This window comes from Thunnus albacares, chromosome 5 (assembly GCF_914725855.1).
Source record: "Thunnus albacares chromosome 5, fThuAlb1.1, whole genome shotgun sequence".
NCBI lineage: Eukaryota > Metazoa > Chordata > Actinopteri > Scombriformes > Scombridae > Thunnus > Thunnus albacares.
The window spans coordinates 25,995,746-26,022,348 of NC_058110.1; the positions used below are offsets into that span (position 1 = coordinate 25,995,746).

At 43.6% G+C, this 26,603-nt stretch overlaps 1 protein-coding gene across 1 annotated transcript in view; it reads left to right on the forward strand.

The window, feature by feature from the left end:
• The window catches only part of camta1a (calmodulin binding transcription activator 1a), a 158,614-nt gene that overhangs the window by 34,227 nt on the left and 97,784 nt on the right, over nucleotides 1–26,603 (forward strand). Inside the window, exon 2 of the mRNA XM_044351738.1 lies at nucleotides 1,620–1,755. Within this exon, the coding sequence (XP_044207673.1) occupies nucleotides 1,636–1,755 (120 nt within the window). The 5' untranslated portion in view covers nucleotides 1,620–1,635. The remainder of the gene's footprint in view (nucleotides 1–1,619; nucleotides 1,756–26,603) is intronic.

Genomic DNA, 26,603 nt, shown 5'->3' on the forward strand with positions numbered 1-26,603 from the left:
GAGGTTAGGGATCCTGAAAGATGAAACAAGAGGGAGAGAGAAAGCAGAAGAGGAGTTGGAGCGAGGGAGGAGACAAAGACAGTCCCTGGTGCACAGCCTGAGTTGACTGACGGCAAGAAGAGGGGGCTGTAGAGAGAGGAAGGCAGGAGGAAAGGGAAGAAGGGAGATCAGCAAGGAGTGAGCACGTCAGTGTGTGAGTGGCGTCTCTCATTAGAAGGTGCTGTCAGGGGCCACAGAGGGGGACTGCAGGGACCCCACCTCCCCCCCACCACTCCTCCCTTTCCACTGGCCCTTGAGATCCGGGCCGAGAAAATGATTGATGAGTGATACCAAGATAAACACGCGCCCTGGCCCCCAAAGGCAGCCCTGCAAAATGATGCATGCAGCGTTATAAATAAACCATATGAAAAAAACAATAAACAACAAAACAATGCAAAACAAGCTTTGGGTTTTCTCTATTTTGGATATTGTTACAGAAGACACAAATCAACCCGGCTTTTGTTCTTTGCTTTGATGAGACTTTTTCTAGTTTAGGGGGGTTTCTAGTTTTATATGCATGTGTCTGTGTGTCTGTGTGTGTGTGTGTATTGTGCTTATGCATGTGAACAGCGAGCACAAGGCTAACAAGGCCCACCAGCTGACTGGATGGTTAAGCCCCCCTCAACAGTTACATTGCCTCCTCAGCAGCTTGGGCAGGCGGCTTTCCCACTCATTCACTATGAGGCACCGAACACCGAGGCAAACCTGTTCTCATTTGGGAGAGCTCCAAATCATAGCAGCTGTGTATAGTGTGTGTGTGTGTGCTGGTGTGCCTGCGTGTGTGTGTGTGTGTGTGTGTTGGAGGAGCGCAAGAGTGCATGGTAAAGTGTAGCATATTGTATGTATGGATTCATACTGACATACATAGCTACCCCACACTACACAAACACACACACACACACACACACACACACAAAACTATGTTCAACTGCTCACTAATTGTTGAGTAAGTCATAAATGTTTTATGTTACACTTTCTGTTAATGTTTAACACTGAGAGCCAAATGCCTCTGTTACAAATCGAAGTGGAAAGGCAGATTATCATCAAATAGTTACATTATATCATTATGAGCCTACAGGCTGTGGTCTGGTGGAGGGAGAATGAATTATGAATGGAGTGTGAGGGAGGATCTTCTCTTCCCCCTGGGGACTTCCAACACCACAACTCATTTAAGTTGGATGAATGAGAGATAAGGAAGGAACCCCCCCTCCACCTCCATACTGCTTGCCTCACACGCTGGCCTTCATGTAATTTACTCCGGGAGAAGGACTGTCACTTAAGCTGCTCATAGCACACACACTTCTCATTGGGAGAAATGTATGCTGAAGGGGGCTTTGTTCATTGTCAAAGCGTGCATACCAATGCTGAAAAACACCATAAAGAAGTCTTGTCATCTAAGTCACTGGTGCATTTTCTGCAGACTTGTGTCGGGCCTCTTTGTACATCTCTGAAATGAGTCCCTGAGCTGTGCTGTAGCTTTGCCTAAAAATTCTTCTCATCTCATCTCTCTCTCTCTTTTGCTCTCTCTCTCTCTCTCTCTCTCTCTCTCTCTCTCTCTCTCCTGTCTTTTACGGATCCAGGCCGCAGAATGGGTCGATGATATTGTACAATAGGAAGAAGGTGAAGTACAGAAAGGATGGCTACTGCTGGAAGAAGAGGAAAGACGGGAAGACCACACGAGAGGATCACATGAAGTTGAAAGTGCAGGGAGTTGAGGTGAGTGGGCTTTACAAGAGTTTTCGGATTTCGAGGGAGCGAATGGGGAAAGAGGCGGGGGTAGGGGTGGGTATGGGGCGGGCGAGGGCCAACCTTCACCCTGACACAGACAAACACAGGTCTACAGTGAGCTCTCCCCTGGCTGTAATGGAGACAGTCACATGCTGCTGTCTCCAAGGAGCCTCACCAAGAAACAATGCGGCACAACAATAGTTTTCCCTGGGAAGCCAGTGGAGTGGAACCGATTGTTTGTACCTTATTAAGGCTCTGGATGTTGCCTTTGCTCCAGAGAGCCTACATTAATCTTGCTGGCTCAAAGCAGTACTGTGGAGCTAGCGTTCCCTCACCTCACTCCAAGTCACTCCCCATACCAGCCGCTGCCATAAAAGGCCCAGTTGTATCTGTCCTTGGCTCACCTATGCTCAATTTCGCTCGACCTGAGGTGGTGGCAATGCAGTGTTGGCACCCTGGCTGATTTATCAGCATTCCCACACATGAAACCAGGCAAGTCTCAGGCCCAAATTCCTTTGCTTCCTTTGATTTCAATAGTGCTGAAGTTTGGGTTCTGGTCTCTTTCACATATTTAGCCAAAAAGCACTGATGCCAGTAGCACAGGAGTTGAGATAGAGTAGAGGTAGATATATGAGGGTGGGAAATTTTGGTCTCCCATTTGTGTGTGCGCACATGCATGCACACCATTCACACACACATAACCACACACCTCAGGGAGTGGTGTTGTTTGTGTCACACAGTGTGACAAAGACAAAGCTCAGGCATTCTCCCAACAGGGGCTATGCTCTCTGTTTGTACTCCTCCAGATATTTGTCACTCCAGGAAAATGGCCTCTTTCTTCGCCTAGCTAGCTCAGTGTCACCTCTGGTCCTGCAGTAGTCTGATAACCTGTTGGGACTGCACACATCCATCCTTTTGGACTCAGTTACATATTTTACAGTTTCTGACAGTCCTGGCTGTACAGAAGGTTTAGTCAGCCAACTTGCATTACTATGGTTTGGAATATAGATTATGTTCACATAACGATGTCTTTAGCTTACAGGAAAATCTCAAACTTATGGATATACAAAGTCTGTTTTTTTTTGTTGTTGTTTTTTAGGTGTTTGTTTCAACAGCAGGAGAGGTTCATAATTGCCAGTTTCACTTTTTAATGTTTGTTGGTGGCAACTAATGACAAATGAAAATCATTGTTAATTTACCAGGATGCTAAGACTTGAAGAGAGAAGTGTTTTGGTGTGAATGTACCAGGCCTTTTTAGGCTGTCCAACTAAGCTGTGTTGGTTTTCACTTGTATAACCATCTTCAGCTCTACTCAGGCCCCCACCTAAATTGCAGTGGGACATTGGTGTAGTATAATATTGTTGGAAAATTAGCTGACTCTTTTCTGGTAAAATTGCTTGTACAATCATTACAAGAGCAAGCTGTTTTCCCAAACCAGTCCTAAAGCATACATAAACAAAATGAATTAACAAATATTTAAAGCAGAAGATTTAAGTGTTAACAAATGTCACATGGAAATGTCCCTGTGTCTACCTCGTCTCTTGTGTCTGCTATATCTTCTCAGCGAGAGCCATTTCAGCACAGGTGGAAGCACTGTCCCCCAACAGAGCACTGGACTGTACTCCACTGTCCTATTTTCCAGCATCAGTGCTGGTCAATGCTCTAGAAAAGCAGACATTTTTCTTTAGAGTCACTGCCTCAATTGGCACATCACAGCTACTGTATGTTTGGTACTTTCCATGTCCTGTGGTAGCATGTCTTCTCCTGTGGTCTTGTAGCTGTCACAATGGATGAGGAGAAACTTATTGTTAAGGTATAAAAATATCCAGACCTCCGTGACCAACAGTCTCAGCTTTATAAAGATAATATTTAGAAAATAAATTTCCAGGCAAGCCATAACTTAAGACATTGGGTCGTAAGGTGAGGAATCAAGAGAGATAAAACAAAAAAGACTCTTGAATCCATGGCAGCAGTCCAGATTCATTTTATATGCTACATATTGTGCTGTATAAGCTGCGTGGTCCTAACTTGCCATGCCACAGCGTGTGCTAGGGTCTTCAGATGACATGCATCATATGATGCACTGCTTTCCTGTGGTGGCAGGTTTTGAACTTTAGCCAGACTGAAACAGAAACAACACATGCTGGAAAGAGGAAGGAGGGAGATTTCTTTCAGCTTCCAATTTCCGAGGCACAAATGTATGACTAGCTAAGAGCTTGCCGGCCAGTGGGCGTCACTCTCAAAACAACGATTGCTGTAATGTAAGAAAAACTGAATAGAATAAGAAATGCATATAATAACCGTTTAGTGTTTTAGAATGAGCTTTTCTTTACATCCGAGTCGTCACTTGACATGAACTTTGAGTAATGCACTGGTGACTATTTAAGTATTTTATGTCCATCAGTAGCAATAAGCAGTCAGAGGCTCAGATACAGTACATTTGTCAAATCATTAAACGTGTGTTGCGCAGTGTTTGCAACTTAAGACAAAAGGTCTCACTCACACACACACACACACACACACACACACACATTAAGACTGATGGCTGTTCACTGAGCTGAGGGCAGTAACTTGGAAGACAATGTAACGCTCCATCCTGTGACTTTGTTCTGTGAGCTCCTATATGTTGTAACCAGTCTAATTTACCAGAGCTAATTGCTGTGTGAGCAACCAAGCCAGAGCAAGATGTGAAGGTGAGTTTAGTGGAGAGACACAGCACAGGTAGAAACTGACTCAGGACTGCGAAGCCACATGAGAGCTCACAGAAATAGGACCACAAACAGCTATTTCATATACTGTAGAGACTGCGTTGTGTGTTTCTGTGTGTTTGTGTGCACATCCACATCTTGCAGCCTTGGAAGACCTAAGTCATGTCCTTTAAACACCTCTCCCCCTCAAGACTGACAGAGAGGGGTGATCCATCACTGTTGTAACCAGCCAATGATGGGATCCATAACTCAACATGCACAGTCATGTTTACTCTAAGCACATACAAATGACTTGACCTTTGCCCTCGGTTCGGTGAGGGTATGAGTCCACAGGAGAGGACGAAGAGATATCTATTTCTGCTCCCTACTCTAGTTACTACTATTTAGAAGGAGAAAAGAAAGATCCATTATTCATCATACCTTCACAAGGCAGAACCCAATGAGTTGACATAACTTGAGTATAACCTTACTTGTTTCTTTACGTCACTCACGCTGTGCTGTAACTGCTCTGATTCCCCAGCCATCCAGTGCTTAATAGAGGTTCTGTGGTTATTACATGGGCCAGGTTTAGTGCACAGAGAGGACAAGTGTTATGGGTGGTTCAGGCCAGTGATGTTCAGTGGCTCTGGTGAGGGAGAGGGTGTAAGTCCAGGCGCGAGGGGCCTTCTGGGGCCTGCAAGAGGCAGCCTAGCGTGGCAGGAGTAGTTGTCAGTGTGTGCTGCTGCTGCTGTCCTGTCTGCTCTGCAGTGCTGGCTCAGCAGCCCGTGTAAACCAAAGCTCTACTGTCTTGCGCCCCCTCTCTTTCCGTCTCTACGTTTACCTCTGTTTTTGTGTCTTTCTCCCTCTTCCCTCTCCGTGTCTTTCATTTCCTTGCCTTTTAATTCTTTCACTAAATGTTTCACTGTCCTGCTCTATCCCTCCACCTCTCTTTCTCCTTACTGCCTTTCTCTTCTCTCGCCTCCTCCCTCCACCACCCTCCAAGTCCACAGTCCAGACGGACAGAACCTTGAGTTGGGCGGTAATGCTCCCTGTTCCCTAAAATTGGAGCGCAGGGCATGTTGCGGCATTAGCGCTTAACAGGCCGTGAAATAGCAGCCTGCCTTCCTGACGTCTCCCCCATCACTCCAGGTGAGTTGGCCAGACGGCTGGATAAATGAGCAAGTAGCACCCCTAGCACCCAGCATGCGTTTGGGGCACCTGAGGAGAGATGTCCATCAGTGATTATGTCACCACACCCTGCTCTTACCGAGCTCAAGTTGTTCACCAGCTCTCGGCCATAGCCAAACTTCCATGAGGATCCTCCCGTCAATCAATCAGGCACCTTGGTTACAACAGGTTTTGATTGGCTTTATTCTTCCACAGAGTGATGTCATCTCAATTCAGGCTTTAGGTCTCTTGGTGTACATAGCTCTAGCATCCCCTGGCTTCTTGCTGTGAAATAGCAGAGACCTCAAACACATCTGCTTTGACAAACTCTAACTGATCTCCGTTCTGCTTCTTGTCAAGCTTTTACCCCAATTTTACCGTCTCTTCTTTGCTGATTAGCTGTTAATGTGGACTCAACACCCCCATCTCACCCACTCCTCCTCTCCTTCTATCCTATCTCCCCATTATTCCTAAGCTTTAATAAACTCCCTCAAACGCAGATCGATTTTCTCTTAAGTGAAGGTGGCAGTGTCTCTGACTTATTTCATTACCACAGGCTAATTATACCGATTGAAATGAGCTTCTCTTCTTAAGGTGTGCTGTGCTGCTCTGCGTCGCCCCCACTCTCCAGACTTTAATGCCAATACAGTTTTCTACCAATTCCCTAACTCCCATTCCTGCCTCAGCTTCACCTCACCATCCCTTCACCCCACCCTCTCACTCTCCACCACCTAAATAATCAGCTGGTGCGTCCTTAGCCCCCGTAACTTGTCATTTCATGTTGGATCCACCCTAATGTGTGATTTCAACTGTGCAACTGTGCAATGAAGGAAGGTAATGGAGCATGCTGGTGGCTCAATCGCCTCTGTTCATTGATAATAATGAAGACAAATGTCAAAACATTAGTTGCTAATGTTGTAATGGAGTGGATGCTAGTGAATGCGTGCTGGATGCTACACTGCATTGGCTTTCAATATCACATGACCTTCAACATTTAACTCCTCTTTTTATTAGTAGTCTAGCCCTTCCTTTTGCAGCAAGTCAAACATTAACATTTTTTGTCCATCCAAGCAAATTTTTATCTGAATTCTCATGACTCTCTCAAGGCACAAGTTTGTACCTTAACCTTTTTCTCTGCTAGTTAATATATGTTGGGAAGATATAACATCCCAATTTCATGGCCACCTGGGTGGGTAGCATTCATGTAGTGGGTAAGTTATATTCGAACTAGCTGTATATCTGTGAAATAGAGGTGTTTTGAGTGGCTGTATGTTTTTTTTTTTCAGTAGCAGTGGTAGCTGTGATTTACAGATGCAGCAGCTGATATCACCAGATTGTGAGGCCAGATGTGAGAGGGCACTAAACAAACCCCTGTTTCTGAGAGGAGGTGACACCATGCATGCTTTCCCTCCTGCCCCTGCTCCAAGTCAACTGTGAAATTAAGATCAGATTACTGATACAGGCGATGCCCAAAGCAAAAAAGTTTGTATTTTCCATGTTTATTCAAACTTGTAGGCTGTCTGTTAGACAACAGTCAGTTGCCTGCTTTGTAAAGACAGTAAATCGATTACTGTTTCCATTGTCTCCTCTCTCTCGCTCCTCTCCTGGAGCCAGCTTTGTTATTCACTGTTTTCTTTCTTTGCCTTGGAGCTCACACAGCTAGCTCTTCCTTTTTGAATTACTTGATAGTGGAGGAGTTAAGTCCAATCTATGTGTGATATTCTAAAGATGGTTACCATGGTTATAACTCTTAACCTTATGCTCTCACATAGAGCAATAGTCAGTGAGTGGTTGCAGAGGCACATGAAGTATATGGTTGTTACTACTGGTACATTTATTCAGGCTAATATGAGGTGAACATAAAATTGGAAAGACAATGAAATGTAAAAAGCTTCACAGTATAATAATGAACAAAATCACACTGGATACAAATTAAATTATAACAAAGGCCTTTATTAGAAATTGCAGCATTTAGCTTTAAATGTTACCTTCCACAGTAGGTTGGTGATGGAGCAGGATATCCATTTTAGTTATTGTGTGAATTTTTTTTATCCAGCACAGTAGATTAAAGCAGTGATCCTCTCCCCAGCATAATGGCTTAATGGGGGTTGTTATGTTGTTATTAGCGACTGAACCAAAGCCTTCCCTCATGAACGCCTTACTCCCAGCATTGGGAACGTCCACTTTACCCATGGTTTTCCTTTAAGCCCACTGTAATTAGTTTTCCTCTCTTACTTCTTACAATTGCCGAATCACTCAGTAGCAGTTAAGCCCTTGGTCTGCCTTTCATGCTGACCCCCCTATCACCATTTCAATCCAGTAGCTGGATTTGAGGGGCTAATTTTGGAAAGGTTGCTGTAGAGAGCAAATGTATAAGGGGCCTGTCAAAAAGCAGTGCATTATCGACAGCTTCCGTAATTTAATTTACCACTTGTTGCCACATGTTGCAGTGTTGTCATGCTGAGGCATCTCCACAGGGGACTTCTTCTTTATTGAGACGGTGATGGAGGAAATATCCCCCAAGTAAACGGCCTGAGGAATATTTTTATTTGTCGCAAAACTTGAGGACTTCCATTTATAGACTGGACTTTATTGAGGCTGCTCACTACAGCTCTCCACTTCCCTTCTTGGTTCCTGTGAAAAAGAAAGAACTGTCAGCAGTTATATACACCTTCTTCATTTCCACTGTGGGAAAAAACAATTCAAAAGAATCATGGAGAACAGTAAAATGAGGAAGTGAAGATTACTTGAGGCCAAATTACTTTTGCTTATTCTTCCGGGACATTTGGCACAAAGATCTTTTGAGACATACACAGGGATGCTTCCCAGTGCTTCACATGTCACTCATTATCCTTATTATTACTGTACAGTAGACGCACCAAACCATTGATATATGGTACCCCCCTGGGAGTGGTTGAGCAGAACCAACACCAGATATGCAAAGTAGGGGCAAGAGGTTTGGGGAATGGGTGAAGTAAACAGAGCGCTGCAGGCAGTGAGCAAGCTTTGCATGACTCTGTGGTTTGCTCTTAGAGTGTGAATTCTCCTTTTTTCCCCCTTTTTTTTTGGGGGGGGGGGGGTCTCGTGAGTGAAACAGATCCCTGGGCAACACAGGGCCTGGGTTTTATGTTAATGAGAAACTTTCACCAAGGCTTCTGCCTTCTCTCAGATCCAGACCAGAATACTTTTCATACTTTTCAGATATTCATACTGCTCAGACCAAAACACCATTACCAAGTGATACAGTGTGCAGTGTTATATACCAAAAGGCCTATTCTTTAGCCGAAAATGGTCTAGACCTCATTCCATCGCTCGATTCAGTTGAATTCAAAGATAGAGGTTCAAAGGAAAGCAAGTTGTTTCGGCGTCAGTCTTACACTACTTCTCTTATGTGAGGGTGCAAGTCTTTTGTAAAATCTGTGTTTAATGATCTATAACCAGTTTTTTTGGCAGATTCATACAATTCTTGGGTGTTTCTGTCTACAGGGCTAGGACCAAAGGGTCAGCTGAGGTCTAAGGAGTATTGAGCAGAATGAAAGAGTGGTTTTCTGAAAACCTGTAAACTGCATTATATAGATTGTGTGAAATGCCGGGGATATCTCTTTGGGATATGCCTTTTACTGAATCTGCAAGTCTCCCTTTTTCTCCATCTATCTTTATATTGCTGCTTTTCTTCTGTCTCTCTACCTTACTCCCCTCTGCTTCTTCCCTTTGAAAAAGCTGCTTACTCCGATGGTCTCCGTTAATATGGGGCCATTCCTGTAGTGAAGGCATACCCCTATGTCAAGAGCAGCAGTTTTCTTCGAATGCTGTAAGGCCTTGGCAGAACCATCTCTTCTTTCCCCTGCTGGCTCTGGAACACTTGGGTCTTTTAATATCCTTCAGATAGGGAGCACAGCACCGGTGTTTGGGATACTACTATACACGGAGGGGCAAGGGCTTTGAGCAGGAAACATTCAGTGACATTATCTACTCTTTACTCAAATAGGCAGTGCAGCTGGCCCCACAATTCTACGGGAGCTTTTCTGCCTCGTCTGCAAAAATATATGTGTATTGACGTTTGCAGTGAGATGAATTTGTTAATACTCAAGCGTCTAGCTCATTGGCTACCTTTATCTTTCCTTTTGCTTGGCTATTTACAATATTCTGCTGGCTAGTGCACATGGCCTATGTATTATTAACCAGCAACACAGAGGTTTAGATGTAATTTGCTTCTGTGTTACATTTAATAACTGCAAAATCAAAATGTACCAATGTTCCAACATTCACTCTTCAAAGGAGGTATAATGAGTGGAGCTGCAAAGTTCAAAGAGAATGGTTAAGTGTTTGTATAGAATTATACAGGGTGAGCAACTGTGCTTTCCTCAGAGTGATATTGAAAGGTTTGATATTTTACATGAAAGGGCGCTAAAGAGGAGTTTAACACAGGAAACAGGTTTAACCCTTCTGCTTTGGGCAACAGAGGAAATACTAATGCTGATAAAAGTCTCTTCATTAATGGTCTTGCAAGTTTTTGTTAGTCATAAATTTGTCTCTTCCTGCCTTCTATTTTTCTTCTTCTTCCCATCATCTGTTCTTGTGTTTGTATTGCAGTCTACATCTCTCTTATTCCATTCCTGGCTGACACATCAGTGCTAACCTTGTTCTTTTCACAGTGATCTGAATAGATGTTCCCTTCTGTGTCCAGTACACCACATGCATCTTTGTCTGTCCTTTTTTCTTCAGTTTCTGATGATTTTCAAAGCTGTTCCTGTTTGATTTTTTTGGTTGTTTTTTTTTGGTTGTTGTTGTTTTGATATGTATTTTTTTGTTGATAGATCTCAAATCAAAAGCAGCTAACTACAGCAGCAGACTTATGTGGATTTCTATTGCACATTTAAATGTGGACAGACTATGAGTCATTTGTTAAAGCCCAAGGGGGTGCTAAGCTTGTTCTGCATTGTGTGTCGACACTGGTCCCGTGTTAATGTCACTGTCACCAAATAATGATGCATGCATATAGACAGATGCTCTGACACGCACGCATACTCACACACACACACAAATTATTGCATCTACATTGTTTAGTTTCACTGACAGAATCTCAGGGGGGAAAAATCCTTGTTATTGTATGTATGTATGTATGTATGTATGTATGTATGTACGTATGTATGGCTCATGTGAGTCCATTTCCACACTCAATGTACACATAAGCAGATAAAGTAAAACCTCATTCCATAAATGGTGCCTGTTATTGCTAGAAAATTACATTTAAAGATACCAAAAAAATCTCCTATGTAATAAATGAAAATGGGAGAGATAAAAATTCATCAAAAAGACTGTAGACTGTGGAAAATAAAAGAGCAAGAGAGGGAGGAGGGAGCAAGAGACGCTTAGAAGGTGGATGGATGGTAAGGGAGGAGGGAGGGTGGGGAAGGAGGGAGGTAGAGGCGAGTGTTGAGCGGAGAGGAGAGAGAAAGCCGGAATGAACGATATATAGCCCCTGGCAAACAGAAAACAATTGTTACACTGCCTCCCATAACCCACTTCAACCTTAAACAGCAGATTTTTTTCACTCAATTAATTTCTACACATTGGAGCAGGGGCCTTGGCTGAAGCTGGGCTTTTATGTGCTCCTGCTGCTGCAAGGCCTATACACATCTCTGTCTCTCTCTCTGTCTCTCTCTCTCTCTCTCTCTCCCTCTCTCTGTCTCTTTCTCTCTGTCTCTGTAGCTTTCTTTTTTTTTTTCTCCAGAAAATGAACATTCTGCGTTAGAATAGACTGGAACACTTGAGAGATGAAGCCTGAATAAACAGGGAAATATTATATATTGTAAGAATGGCGCGCACACAAACAATTGATGAAAACTATCCTTTGATTCTCTCGTAGAACATGAAATTATTTAATATTTAAGATCAGTATCATCAAAGTCTGCCACATGATTTAAAACTCTTAATTATACAATTAGCTGAATTTACCCCTGTATACAGTTCTTCAGTGTTGTTTACCATGCATTTCATGTAGAACTGATAGAAATCACAATTTTGACTATTGATTCAAATGGCAAAATCCCTTAATAGTATTTTTAGAAATACACCAAATGGAAAACAAGTGATATTAATGCAAAGGACTAATAACAATAATAATAAAAAAATAATGATAGTGGTAATAATAATAATCACACACAGGAGAAAACCAGGCCATGGTGGCCCTATGTGGACAGCAGGTTGACTTGCCTGAGGGCAGAGAGAGGGAGAGCAGGCAGAGACAGATGGACAGATAGATAGGGGAGGGCATGACTGAGCTGTGTCTGTGTGTGGTGAGTGAGGGCCAGTCGGAACAACATGAATCATGGCTCCAGTTGAGAGAGGAGGAGATCAGATCAATAACAGCCCAGAGGAGGGAGAAGAGCGAGAGGGAGAGAGAGAGAGAAAGAGGATGAAGGGAGGACACAGGAGGTGTTCATCACTGGACCACACTGACTCCCAGCATGCTCACCTTTTTTTTTTTCTTTCTCAGGCTGCATAGTTAAAGGGAACCTATTATGCTTTTCTTTATTTTCAGTTTTATATTTAGTGTTGGAGGTTCATATTAAAGTGTCAAATAATGAGGTAAACGCATGCAGAAGTAAGCAAAAAGCACTGGCTTCAGACTGCTCTGAACACTCGGTTTCCAACGTTTTTTCCTACTTTCAGCACAAGCTGATGTCAGCTTGTGATGGATTTCTTTATAGAGACATCTGCTATACTGCTCCGCTCCACTAACATTATGGCATTTTTCCATTGTTTCTGGGGTAGTCATGCTGAGCTATGACTCCATTACACAGCACTGCAAAGTAAAATAAGTAGGTGTGTTGATTGTCTGCAGCTCTTCATCAAACATCATTATCAGCTGTTTCTGCTTGTACTATGCCTCCCTGCATTATTTCTAACTGATCCGCTGAACAAAGAGCCCCAAATATCACCATATGTTGTTGTGTCGACCGGTTTTTAGCACTGCTAACGAAGCGCCGCTAATTCAGTGAGGAACAAGTTTAGTTTCCTGTAAATTCTTCACAATAGAAGTCTCCTGCTGTTTAGTCATTTAAAAGCTTTTAATATAAAAGCAAGACATTTGGATCAGCAGTAACTCAACACGAACCTGATACGGCAGCGCCTCGGCAGGCTTCCAGAAAGATGGCCAATCAGAACAGAGTGGGCTCATCAAGAGGGGGGCCTTAAAGAGACAGGAGCTAAAACTGCCTGTTTGAGACAGAGGCTGAACTGAGGAGCTGTATAAAGGGCCAGTATAAGATAAATATGGAGTTTTTTTGAACTGTGAATCATGCAAAGCTACTCTAGTGGAGTCCCAGAATAAAAATATAGAGCTGGAAATGAGCATAATAGGTCCCCTTTAATATATTGCGCAAAATGCTGGTTAATAAAACTTAAATGTAGTTAGACACAGGCAATGTGCTTATGTGTAAGTATGACTTATTGATTATTTAAATGAAGCCACGCAGAGGCTAGTCATTCTTTGAAAAGAAGTGTCAGGATACTCTTGTGCTCGTTTCACTACAGCAAATTATTTACCTGCACTTAATCTAAGGAGCCAGTCTTAAAGTGCACTTAAAAATATTATAGTCTAATTATGAGTTTGCCATTTGATCAGTTGAAAGGAAAGTACTGAACGATTAATTCTCGCTTTACCCCCACAGAGCTTGTTTGACTGTGCAAGTGCAAATTTAGTTCCTTGTCTGTGTAATAAGTGTGTGTTTTTGTCTTTAAGCAGGGGGAGTGCAAAATCACAGCAGTGGTCATTTCTCATTAAGTGACCAGTGTGCCTAGGGGAAAGGTCTGTTTTTACAGAAAATGTGTGTGTGTCAGGAGCAGCTACAGGGGTAGTGGCCAGTATTGGAGTGACTGTCTGGATGTTTAAGCATGCTACCCACACGAGCGTAAGATGGCCAAGCTCTCCCCTCCACCATTGTACTGTGGAACAGGCAAGCAATTTTTCTCATCCCTCCTTTTTTTTATATAATTTGGTCGATAAAGGTGAAGGACGTTTCATCGCTATTTCTCCCTCCCGACACCCTCCTCCTCGTGTGCTCTGCTCTGTCTCAGAGTGAAATCCCGAGATAAAGCTCGGCGGCGCTCCATGTTTAATGGAGCTTAATCCCACAGATTTGAGATACGGAGCTGTGAGGTAATTCCCTCATGCCCATCTTCACTAAGACAGAATGGTCATGTGACCACCTAATTCTGCCCCTTTGCTAGACACAGACAGACAGGTGGACAGACAGAAAACCAAAGAAACATAGCTGCCAAGGACAAACATGTTTTCAATTTTTTTAATCAGCAATAGGGTTGTGTTTTTTTCTCAGAATCACAGAATACTCACCATCTCATCTGCTGTAAAACCAGTTATTTTCTGCCATACTTTCCCCTCAACTGTGCCTCAGTAAAAATGTGGTCATGTTTACTTTGGCTGGTCAGTCAACCTCCCTCTTGATGGGGGATTTATAAATTAATCTGCAACACAGAGACGAATATGAGCCAAAGTGATGAGTTTGGGGAGTCATAACTAAAAGCTTAGTGTCCACAGACAGGACTCCAGCCACAGCGTCACATCAGGACGCTTGGAGAGAGTTAAGAGGGGTTGGCTGGTTTGAGACTATTTGGAGAAGCCATGTGCTGGGAAGTATTATACCCACCAACAATCCTCCTTAAGTGATGAGCTGACACTAAGCAATTTACTATTCACCCTGCCAGTGAAAATATTTTCAATCCGAGTGCATAAAGCTCCCATGGCAGGCAATACGCCAAGCCCTCTTCTTCCATCTGACACTTTTTGTTTTAGAATAGCCACTGTGTGGTTCAATTTACCCCAAGACATGCTTGTCAGGCCCACTTGACATGAGTCTCGTTGTCAATGTGTAAAACAGTCCACATGGATGATTGCAGAGCAGTGCTGGTTGTTAGTGGTAGTGAGTAGGGTTTGAGAGAAAGGAAATGTGCATGTTACCAAATATACCTTTTTATATACACTTAAAAGCAAAATAAGGAAACAAGCAGCCCCACTTATTTAATCAGTATTAGTATGAGGACTAAACTACTTGCAGCTCCCCACAGATTTCCTTGTCTGGTCTTATTCTACCTTTTCTCCTTCTCTGTTGTTTTCTCCCCATCTATCCTTACCACTCTACAAATTCTCCTAGGTATAAGACACCTAATTGTCACAGGAGTAGAGGCAAACCGCAGAGTGAAAAACACAGAAACACTGTATAATTATTGTCCAAAACAAAAACAGCAGGCTTGAGCACTCAGAAACACCACATACACACAGGCATCAGGATGTCAGTGTACTGGGGCAGAAGCAGAATGTTCAAAGCTGTGTTTGTGCTTGTTTATGTGTGTGTGAGTGTATGTTTTTGGCAGGTGAGGGGGCACATCGTCCTTTATAGCTGCACTCTTTCTGGCACTGTCACTTCAAGGTCTCAATCGCTTGCCATTCTGGACCCCAACAACTGCCAACGCAGCCAATCCACCTCTGCCAAGGTCCTCTTCATCCCTTTGCTACTGCTCTTCTCTCTCCTCCTTTGCATAATTACCCAGGTAATTGTGGAGTAATTGACTGCATCACCTGCTCACAGGAAGCTCTGGCATTGTTTAATAAACAGCTGGAATATGCGCCACATGTTGTTGGAGGGAAAGAGGAAGAACATATTGGGGTAAAGAGGGAGGGCTGGAGATTGAGAAAGAAGCTAGGAGGAGGACTGAAAAGATTTGGGTAGTAGAGTCTGAAGAGGAGGCGGTGAGAGTTTACACATGCTAATTTTCCAAACACAGGCACAGAGATATAACATTCTCTAGGCGAGTCCTGAACTTGTTATGCAAGGTGAACATATTATTGCCTATGGAAAGATTACTGAGCGAGAGGGTAATGAGAGTGGGAGATGGATAGATTTAGAGACACAGGGAAGAGAAGAGGCAATAGAAAGAAAGTAAGAGAAAGTTTGAGGCATGAGAGAATGAGATGGATAGATGGAAGGGGGAGCAAGAAGGGAGAGAGGGGTGAGGCGAGCCTCTCAGGGCTAATGACATTAAGGAGGTCTGATGAATCGACACCCGCTGAGTGTTATTGACGTCCCCTGAGCCTGCCCAGGCAGAGCCAGCCTCCTAGCCCGGGTATTTGCTCCTCAATTAGACTGCCTGATTAGATTCCCTCGGTTGTGCCCTCTCATGGGGTGAGCAGGGTGGCATGATGGATGTGATGGGCAGGATTATCAGAGGGGGGTGTCACCCGTGCCCCGCCTGGGGGGCACCAGACGATGGGTTTGACCAGTCTTCACAGGGGTGTGTAGGCGGAGGGCAGGGGGCGCGGCGTGCGTCTCTTATTGAGGCTGTCAATCATAGCCGCTTACAAGACAGAGGCTGTGTCTCTGCACCGAGATGCACAGGAGTAATTACTATTCCATCTCACTTGGCATCTAGATATATGAGGCTGTTCACAACCACTGACCTCACGTGGCAACCCTTCTCCGTCTTTGAAATTGTTTGAAAATGCTTAATTTACATACCCTGTCCTTCATTCACTAATCCCTTGAAGAGGTGCTCAAAATGCAACTTAGATATTACAGATCTGTGGTTTTAAATTAGAGTGCCGTTCATTAATTAAATAAACGTGAAAAGTGCTAAATTCTTAAGAGTTCAGTTTTGCTATCTTCAGTGTGTCTACATTAGCCCCTAATGTTGAAGAGTTTGGCTAGGATATGTCCTTAACCCTATTCTCTCCATTTCCTGGTAGTGACAGTCTCTTACAACCATTCATCAACATCTTGGCTCTTGTGGTGCAAAAAATGGGGCAAGTCAGGTAAGTGTCCCAATTCAGCAGTTTTGAAAGGCAGTAACTAATGATATCTCAGGAATGGGGGCTGCTGCTTTTTCCCTGAGAACTTTCCTTCCTGTTCCATTGTGTGTTTGTGTGGCTGGATAGCTAGCTAATGGCCTGTCTCTGATGAATTAGGGGGTCTGACACCCTGCAAACACACTCTCCCAAGGTCATAGCAGCTCACAGATTACCATATCCGGGGGCTTTAACAATCTAACACAGCCTCAAGTCAGTCGGATGACAATTGAGTCAAGCACACAAGAAGATAAGGGAGTTGGAGGAATGGAAGGGGGGGGTGGGGGGGATTGGCTCCAAAGGAAGAAATTGCTTTTAAAGTGGAGAAAACCTGCAGTGATCTCTGACACTGATGTCCCCAGCAGTGGCTTTGATGCCAAGTGTCCATTTGTGCATCCCTCTCAGTTAAGGCGCTCTTGCAGTTGTTCACCTGACAATGTTATCCCTTTTCTTTATTGAAAGCTGGCATTCAACCCACCAGTCTGTGTTAAAGAGTCCTCTTACACCCAGCAAAGTGCTTAGTGAATTTGCTCTGCTCAGGCACTTCCATATATCTTCACAATAACACCAAGTTGTTTTCAAATTCAGCTCGGTATAATGCTCTATTATGTAGTGTAACATATAGTATAATGCATTACATTGATTTATAACCGAATGTGTTCCATGTGTCGGCCTTGCTGTCAGGTGGACACGTCACAAAGATGAAGATAAAGCGATCAGATAGATAGAGGACAAGGGATTGTTGATAGAAAAATCTAGATTACTACAAACAAATACTGCATGGACTCATATAACTAAACAGAAAATGCAGGCACACACACACACACACACACACACACACACGTATGCTCACGGAAGCAAATTGTAACACATAAGGGCATACACACATCCACCCACACACTTGCCATATGTGTCTGCAGGGAGCTGGCTAAAATGTCAAGCTATGTGCATGGCTGCCTCCTGTCGACGCCTCTCTCCTTATTTCACAGCAGCACCTGGTGGTGACAAAGAGCACAGAGGAGAGAGGCTCCCCAGGAGAGGAGAGGAGAGGAGAGGAGAAGAGAGGAGAGGAGAGGAGGGGAGAGGAGAGGAGAGGAGAGGAGAGGAAAGGAGAGGAAAGGAGAGGAGATGAGTGCAGAGGAGAGGAGAGGATAGAAGTCCACCTATTCCTCAGACATCAGACCCTCCCTGTCCCATCATGTTCTACTTGCCTGTCAATCCAACTCAGGGCTGCTTAATTTCACTTTGAATTGATGATGTTCGAGCCCCTGCCAAAGTTTGAGGGATTTTAGACGTAGTATCAAAGCCAAGGAGCATAATGAATGAAAAGCCCCTTCCCAAATTGATTTCAAACTAAATCAAACCCTGGTATTCAATTATCTGCCAGAGCTGCCACTGAGGAACTTTAAAGTTGTATAGGCAGAGATCGAGAGAAAGAGAAAGAGGGGAGAAAGTGAGGAGAGGGAAAGAGGACGGTCGGAGCAGAATGCAAATGACTCCATCCCTGCGTGGTGTCAGAACAGGTGGCCCAGTGGTAGCGCTGGGGCTGATGAATGAGCTGTTGAAGTGGAGCCCATTGCTACCTCTAGCTAGTGGCAGCTCCAATTCTGCCTAGTTAAGCATTTGGCCTCCTCTGCCAGGAAGGCTTAATTGAAGAAATCATCACAGGGACCGGGACAGATCTGGTGTTACTGGGACCAAATTGTCTGTCTGCCTAACCAGACTATAACATCATAATAGTGTGATACTATCCGTCCACTAATCATAAGAAAAGTGTTTCATTATAGGATACCAGACTAGGACCAAATTCATTTTAATTATGTTCCACCCAGTGTGAATTGCTTCAATTCAGTCATAAGTTAAAGGATAATGCTGGTATATCCCCCACCCCCACCCCCCAACTCTCCACCCCCATTGCTGGTTTAAAAAATCCATTAAAAGCAGCTCACAGAGACATGCTGCTGTTTTGACTAATGCAATACATCATGCTGAACAGCACGTGTATTGCAGGTTTTCCTAACATGCCTTTATCACTGAGCTAATGACTGTTTTAGCATTATTTGATACAGTATTACAGCTGCATCAGGAAGACAAAATGTCCTGTTCTTCTGTGACTTTCGCTTTAGTTTTTTTTTTTTTTTTCCTCGTCCTCTCTAATATTTACTTAAGTCTGGTACGACCTATTAGACATTTTTCACACCAGACAAGCAGACCACTGGGCAGGGAGCAGAAGAAATGCACCCTGACTGGTTTATCTTAGCAGAGACCAGTGACTTTTTTATTGTATCAGAGAGTGAGGGTAATTATTGGTAAATTACAAAAATCTGTCCTGTCAGCGATATCAAGCAGAAACCAATCAAGCCATTGACACCGCAATTGCGTTCCAAAAAACAAGTAGCCTTTGGCCCCCTTCCGCACCTGCGCACAGTGTATCGAATGTTTGGCCTAACTAATGAACGACTAAATGCAATTATAACGTACTATCTCTGAAATTAGGCCTGCCATGGTGTTAATTACATAATTACTGAAGATGTCAGCTCTATGCGGGAGGGTGGAGTGTCAGTGGAGCGAGTGGAGCATACAGGGAGGGAAGTTGCTTTGCTTTCAGGGATGAACTATAGACGCTTCTTTGATTCATGATGCCGGCTTTGTGGAAAATATCGCCTTTGCCAAGTTAATTTTGAAAAGGCCAGCATATTTGGGCAGAGACAATCAGCCTGACCTTTCTGAGAACAACCCCAGTTTTCACTCTTTCACCTCTTTTTTGGTTTGCTTTTTTTCCATTTCTTTTTTCTTCTCTTTCTCTCTTTCATTCTTTTCCCCCGTCTCGCCTTCACTCTCTGCTTTCTCGCCTCTCTCTGCTTGGTGGGGCTGACATGCACGTCCTTGACAGCAGCGTCTGCTAATAGAGATCACCATTGTTTATCAACACATCCCACTGATGAAGCAGCCTTCCTGTTTCTGTTGGAATATTTGTACAAATTTATTGGAGGCTGCCTCTATTAGACGCAGGCCTTTGCTAGGAAACAAGAATGCTTCTAGTGTAGACAGACAATTGTATTCTCTTGCTTGTGTACTTCAGTAATCAAAGCGACGCAGATGACTTTGCCGTTGTTCTGTGTGCTGTTATATCATGCAGATGATTGGAATATCAATTCATTCCACACTTGCAGCCTCATGGCTAATTTGCAATGGCTGTATATCAAATGTGTCACGAGAATGGGGAGCCATATTTCCCTTACAGAGAATATGGAACAGAATTTGTCATTTGCTATCTCTCCCTGGTGCCATTTGGTATGGAAACTGGAGGCTCTGTGTGTGTGTGTGTGTGTGAGAGAGAGATAGAGAGAGAGAGAGAGACAGAGAGAGAGAGAGAGAGAGAGAGAAAGTGGATTAAAGTGTTAATGTATTTATGTTAAGTGTGTTTGACAGTGTTTGTCACTAAGATCTGGGGCTGCAGAAAGACAGACAGTATGATGGGGCCAGGGCGTCCCAAACGAGATGCAGATGAGGAGCCATGCTGAATAATCATGCACCATCACAGACAGGGAGGGGTCTCCATCACAGCTGTTTCAGCATAGACACAACCCTACCACTGCCCTTCATATCCCTCTATCCCCACCTCTCTCCCCGTCCACCTGTCCCATGTCAGTACTGCTAGCAGAAAAAAACTCTGATGAGACTTTTCGAGGAACTGAAAATAGTTTACCTCCTCCCTGTTCTCTGTTATACCTCCACCCGCTGCCTGCTGCCTCGGTAGTCTGCTGTTTTCACAGGAAATTAGCCAGACGTCCCCTGAGGTGGATCTCGTGCATAGCAAGATATCTGCCTGTCAAGGTGTTCTACGGCTTCTGCATTCATTTGCTGCTCAGTGTCTCTCTCACTCCCTCTTTCCCTCTTTCTCTACCGCTCCATCTGACCCCTGCAGCTGCACCGTCATCTAAGCCTTATCCCGTCTGGCTCATCCATCAGATGGACACTTACTATAAGAGGGGCATTGTGAGTGACGCTTTAGTCAAAATCTGACCACTTTACTTCAAAATCAAAAGTGAGTTGAGAACCCCTGTCTGAGCCACAGTATGTGAGCAGCGCTTTTCCTTAGTTTTATCAAAACCAGTATTTTTTTTTTACACCATCTGCAAGCATGTCATAGAGGTGATTTATTCATTAAGACAGCAGCTCAGTCAGTTTCTCCCTCCCATTGTTCCTGTCACTTTAAACAGTTTGTTGATATTGTTCTTCTGTGACTGTGTGGGAGATTACAATATTAGATGTTAATCACCACCTGTATTTCTAGTGTTATGCTCTAACCCTTGCCATTCAGGGCTTGACATCACTCTCAAGAGTAATAATTGCCCTGCCTTAAGCTGATCTAGCCCAGATCCTGGCCACACTATGAATATCAGTACTTTACAACTCTTTGACCTGAGGCACTGTATTTATCACGCCTTGGTTTATGACCCCATAAAAAGTCCCTTGATGAATTTGATAGGCTTATGAAAACAATTTCATCCAGACGGGCTGTAATGGTTTCAGAGGGACAGACCTGTACAGTAACTTTCTCCATCACCATGTGCTGCCTGAGGCCAGCGTGTAAACCAGTCGCAGCACTTGATTCCATTCTTGTTCTGCAAATTTTTGTGTGCTCCCAGTCAAAGAACGGTATGATGAACGACTTTGAAGCTGAGTTGTGACTGAGAGACTGGTCAGGAATCTGGTCCTTTTACACAAGAGATGTTGAAAAAACAAAACAAATGCCGTTACATTAAAGGACCAGTGTGCAAGATTTAGTGGCATGTAGTGGAACGCACAGAAATTAATATAATATTCATTAGCATGTTTTAATTAGTGTACAATCACCTGAAAATAAGAATCGTTGCGTTTTCGTTACTTTAGAATGAGCCCTTTATATCTACATGGAGGCCGCCATGTTGCACCACCTTGTTTCTACAGTAACCCAGGATGGACAAACCTAACACTGGCTCTAGAAAGCGCCTTTCATATTTTTCACAAGTTTTGCAGCCACTGAAGGTTCTCCTACACGCTTGGAAGGGGAGGGTGACGTGAGGTGTATTCATTTGCTTGCAATCTGCAACCTCACTGTTAGATGCAACTAAATCTTACACACTGGTCCTTTAAGCTAATTGAAATTATGCATTTTTAAGCGTTTAGTTATGTTATTTTGCTTCCATGACCCACATATTTTCTGCGACTCTTTCTTGGACCTTCTTGTGTTCATACTGATGTGCTCATTTTCCAAGCCATTATAGGTGACCTCTCCTGTCATCACATCAGGCTTTTAAGGACACTTGGGTTCAAGTGGTGGAGTGAAATGGGTCAGATAGTGGCCCATTTTTACCCCTCTACATGAGAACAGAAGGTGGATGTCAGTCACAGTGGGGGAGCCCAGGGAGAGGCAGCACCTCTCGGGATCTGTCCCCAGTAAAGAATCGCTGAAACAGGGAATTCAGTGGCCCAAGACTTCTGCAACACAAAGGACTGTCCTCCTGCTCTGGCACACAGGGGACGCAGTCAGCAAAGTGCCTCTTAGAGCCAAGACCAGAGCACTGGATTCATTGTGTGTCTTTTGAGGCTCTGCCCCGCTTTTTCTTTCTTCTCTTTTTTTTTTTTTTGTTCAACTCATGCAGACACTTGAGAGGTGCCAGCAAGGGATGGCACTCATAGATGTCTGACACAGCATCTTACAATTGCATATTAAAGGCTCATGATTGGCTTAAACGACAAAAGCCTGTTGCCCTGTTTTGGTGCAGTGGACAAAGGACTTTTAAGGCGAAATGACCGAGTCAGGCCTTGATATCGAGGCTTTTAAGGTGTAATGATCTCCAGTTTATATCCTCTGCCTATTTGTCATCTGACTTGCTAATGGGAAAGTGCTTTCTATTCAAGATAATGTGGTACCTTAACAGGATGCATGTTAAGGCAGCTTTATGATGTTACGTGCTTTAGTGGTGGACAGGTAGATCACATTGCCGGAAAAAATAAGCCCTTTCTGCAGCGCTACACCTCTTCAGTTCAATGATAGAGGCTACCATCACTAATCCACTGAATGAGCGTGTTGACCACTCAGACTTGCTCTTCAATGCATTTACTCTACATTGTCAGGAAAAGGGAGAAAGAGACAGACAGAGTAGAGTCACATGCAGACATGCTGCTACATGTACAGCACATGATCCAAACACAAAAAGAATATATGCGACAGGACACATTTGAAGTCTGACCCAAAGGGGGAAAGCTAGGGGGGTGTAGGGATCTCCGGTGAGCTTACACCTGCTTATACTGTTGGTTGGCCCATGAAATATTAACAGTGGCTGCCTCCCCTCTGAATAAGCCAATAGAGTAGCAAAGGGTGAGGTCTGCCTCACACAGTGTTTAATGCATGCCCCTTAGGGCCTCAGCTTGGTCTGAAAAATAGGGCCTTTTCTCTAGCTTTTACCATCTCTCTTGTTTCACTTCTTTCTTTCTTTTTGTCTTTCTTTTCCCTAATATTTTATTCTCAATTTTTCAACCTTTCTCTCTTCTTCCCTCATCTGCTAGCAGGAGAGAGAAATAAGTAAAAAGTAAGAGAGAAAGTAGCGGAGAGCAAGAAAGAAGAGAGGCTATGAGTGGTAGGATTCAGCGGGCTTAATGTTATCAGATGGCCAGTGCGTTGGCTCCTCCGCCTCAGCCTGTTGTCTGTCCTCTAGCTGTGTTTTTCACCATGTGCAGAGAGGAAATGGTTGTTCTATGGCGATCTCTGTTTTATGAGGCATGGAGGCACTTTCTCATCTGTTCGTTGTTTTTCACCCGCCACCATCACAATCTTTCCCTCCCACGGCAGAACAACAGACCACTCTTTAAAAGGTGACTATAACAAAAACAGCAGAAAGCATGAATAAATTAAACAGATGCTTAGCTATCTCCTTTTTAATGGTGGATGTTGGCAGTTGTACAGTTTGTGGAGTTTCACTTCACACATCCTTCAAAGCCACCATACTGGTCAAAAGGACAGATATATTAATCCTTTCTACAATATTTTACATCATGTTTGGGAACTCATACAGTGACAATATTACAGCCAAGGTGCATCCCTGTTTCCACACAACCCTCGTGAATTTGCACACCAGTTACTTTTTAATCCACAGCCATCTGGCTGTAAATGATTGAGCGCCTTTCCAGAGCGTCTTGCAGTACGTTCACTTGGCACCACTGAGTACAAAAAAACCCATTCCAATATAATTAAACTGAAAGAATATCATTAGGATTCTTAATGATGATTAATGTCTAAATAATAATAACATTTATGAAGTATTAGGGTATTAGAGTTCTAGTTGGACGTGAAATTGTTCTTTCAGTAAGGTACAAGACATTGTTATAACAAATACCAACCCTCATTACTTATATCATTGGCTCCTGGGTTAGAGATTCAGACGGATTGAGAATCCATTTTATCTTCACATTTACTCTCCACTGGATTCTTTCTTCTTCATGAACTATAGAACATTTGGCCATCCACTCAGCCCTGAAAGCCGCTGACAACAAACTCTTGTAGTTTTCTTCCTGTTGACTTATTTTCTTACTTTCCTCCCCCTGTGTTAAAACAAATGGCAACTGCAGGAAGCAAAAGGAGAAAAAAAGCTGAAAAGTTGACATTTAGCTTAAATGGGGGTGGAATGGGCCGCAGGGATGCAGCTGTAACGATGCAGGGGAGACTAGGGCTTCTTCTCTCTTCCCATCCCGCTAAAACAAGATTTATGACCTCACAAATACCATCATATTTTAGCAGCTGATGTACACTGTGGGTGGTTTATCTGGGATTGAGGGCTTTGCTGTTGAGCCTATCACTGTGGGGCTTCTATGACTTACAGAACAACATGCAACAAGAGGTAGCAAAAAGGACACTGTGGTACTGGTTTGTGATATCTCTACCACAACACGTTTTCCCCACAAATATTAGCATTTGTATGCTAATTTCCTTTTTTTTTTCATTTTCAAATCGAACCCAAAAACAGAAGAAGAGAAAAGAACTGGAGGCTGGCGGTGTAGGAACAAAACAACAACCTGAAAGTCAACCTCTCTGTTTTCTAACTAAAATTCCTCCTCACACATTATCCATTTTTTTCTAGGGGAGCGTGGGGAGCATTGAGTGAGAGATCTTATATTCATCTATGCCCCCTGCTTTGCGTGTCATTGCTATACCCTCTTGCTCTTCCCTCATCACTTTCCTCTGGCAGTGTAATTGACAGGCTTCAGCAGTTAAGACCTCCAACAGCTCTTTCTTCATTTGGAGACACTTTGTCGGTTTTAATCAGGGCTTTAATTGGCAGGCTGGCAGTGGGTGAGTGGCACCAGGGGCTGGAGCATAGAGGGGACACTGACTTTCCCTAGATACACATTTGTGCTTTTTTCCTTTGTCTTTTTCTCACCTTCTCGCTCTCTCTTTCTTTTTATTTTCTTTCTTTCTTCCTTAGTTTCTTTCTTTCTTCCTGTCTCTCTCTTCCCTGTCTTCGTTCTGGCTCTTTATTTACTCATAGATTCACAAATATAAGTCATAAATCAATATGTTTATCCTTCTACACAGTGTTTTCTTTGTATATCTTTGTGCTATCTGCTAACTCACTCAAACACATTGTTATACACAGATAAAAAGAGAGTGTGCTGATGACATTACTGATATAACAAACATGTAATAATTCTAACATTACACATTTCATTCCCTTTATCCTCAGTTGTATACGTGTGTTTATTTGACTGGGGGTTCTTCGGGCTCTCCTGTATTGTGTTTGAACTGGACTGCTGTGTGTGTCTGATTTTTGAGTCCTATATGGCAGCTAGTAGGACAGGCCAGTATGTGCCGCACTCCTGCCAGTGTTGCTGAATCTAGGACACCAGGACTCTTGTCTGCGATTCTCCCTCCCGCTGAGGTGTTAGTAATGCCAGGGGACAAGCTAGAGCGGATTGAAAAAGAGTGAAAAATAGGTGGTGGGAGGTAGAGGGAGAGAAGTATAGATAGGCTGAAGAAAGAGAATATGTCCCATAATCCATTGTCAGAATCCTTTGTTGACAGCCGAAGCCCTGCTTTTGAACCTGGCACTGCAAAGCCTTGAATTGTCTGTCATTTTGATGACATGACAGTTATTGTCAGTATTGCCTGCGCTAAAGCACGCCTCTGTGCTAGTTTAGTTGTATCTTTCTGTGTATAGACTTTGTGTATTTGTGCATCTGTGTAGAAGTACAAGCACTGGCTGGAAAAAAAAAAAAAACTCCCTATATTCAACAAGCATCCTGTGTATTTGCCAGGCCAATTAAGAGTCATTCATTTGCTAATGAAGGCCCTGTCGAGGTCTAAACAGCTCCTGGGGGCATGCAGACATGCAGTCAGCACACACGCAGCCCTCAGCAGAGCTCAGCGCCACCAACATAGTCATCAGCCTGTGCCCGCTGCTGTGCACGCGCTTTGTGATGCCCACTCAGCACATCTCACCAGCAGTCCCTAAACACTAAAAAGTATAATTGAATTCATTATTTCCTGTTTTATGACTTGTTCCGCTGTGGTTTTAATTTGTCCTGTAAAAGATGAGGCAGGCAGGCAGTTCCTCTGCCTTGAATTCCCTCCAGTTCCCCTCTCCCAGGCTCCCTTGTTCTGCTGCCGCGCCCGGGATTTTATGAGGCGGGGGTCTCCTGTGTCGTGGGAGCCGTCTCTACCGCTAATCAACTCCTCAAGGTTGCTACCTCCGTTCCATGCAGGAGGAGGTAGAGATGTGCTGCCAAATCGCATGCCTAGCTACCTCTTTAATGGGCTAACTGCTTGACCTTCACGATGACTCCATCTTAACTCCTTTCTGAAGAGATGGCCCATCTGTGTATTGATTTAGTCATGAGAATATAATCTGAAAACATTTCTGTCAATATTTCCTCTCTGCCTTCAGCTTCCTGGGGAGAGATGATGCTCAGCACAAGTGCAAGGTTATCAACAGCATCTTTGTGTTCATTGGAGACGTACTGTATTTTTTTTTGTGATAAGAAGCCTTCATTTTAGACTTTCTTAGACACAGACTTGGTAGAGCAGTTGCGCAGTCAGTGCCTCTAGGCACTTCATTTTGGCCCCAATGACTGAAGAT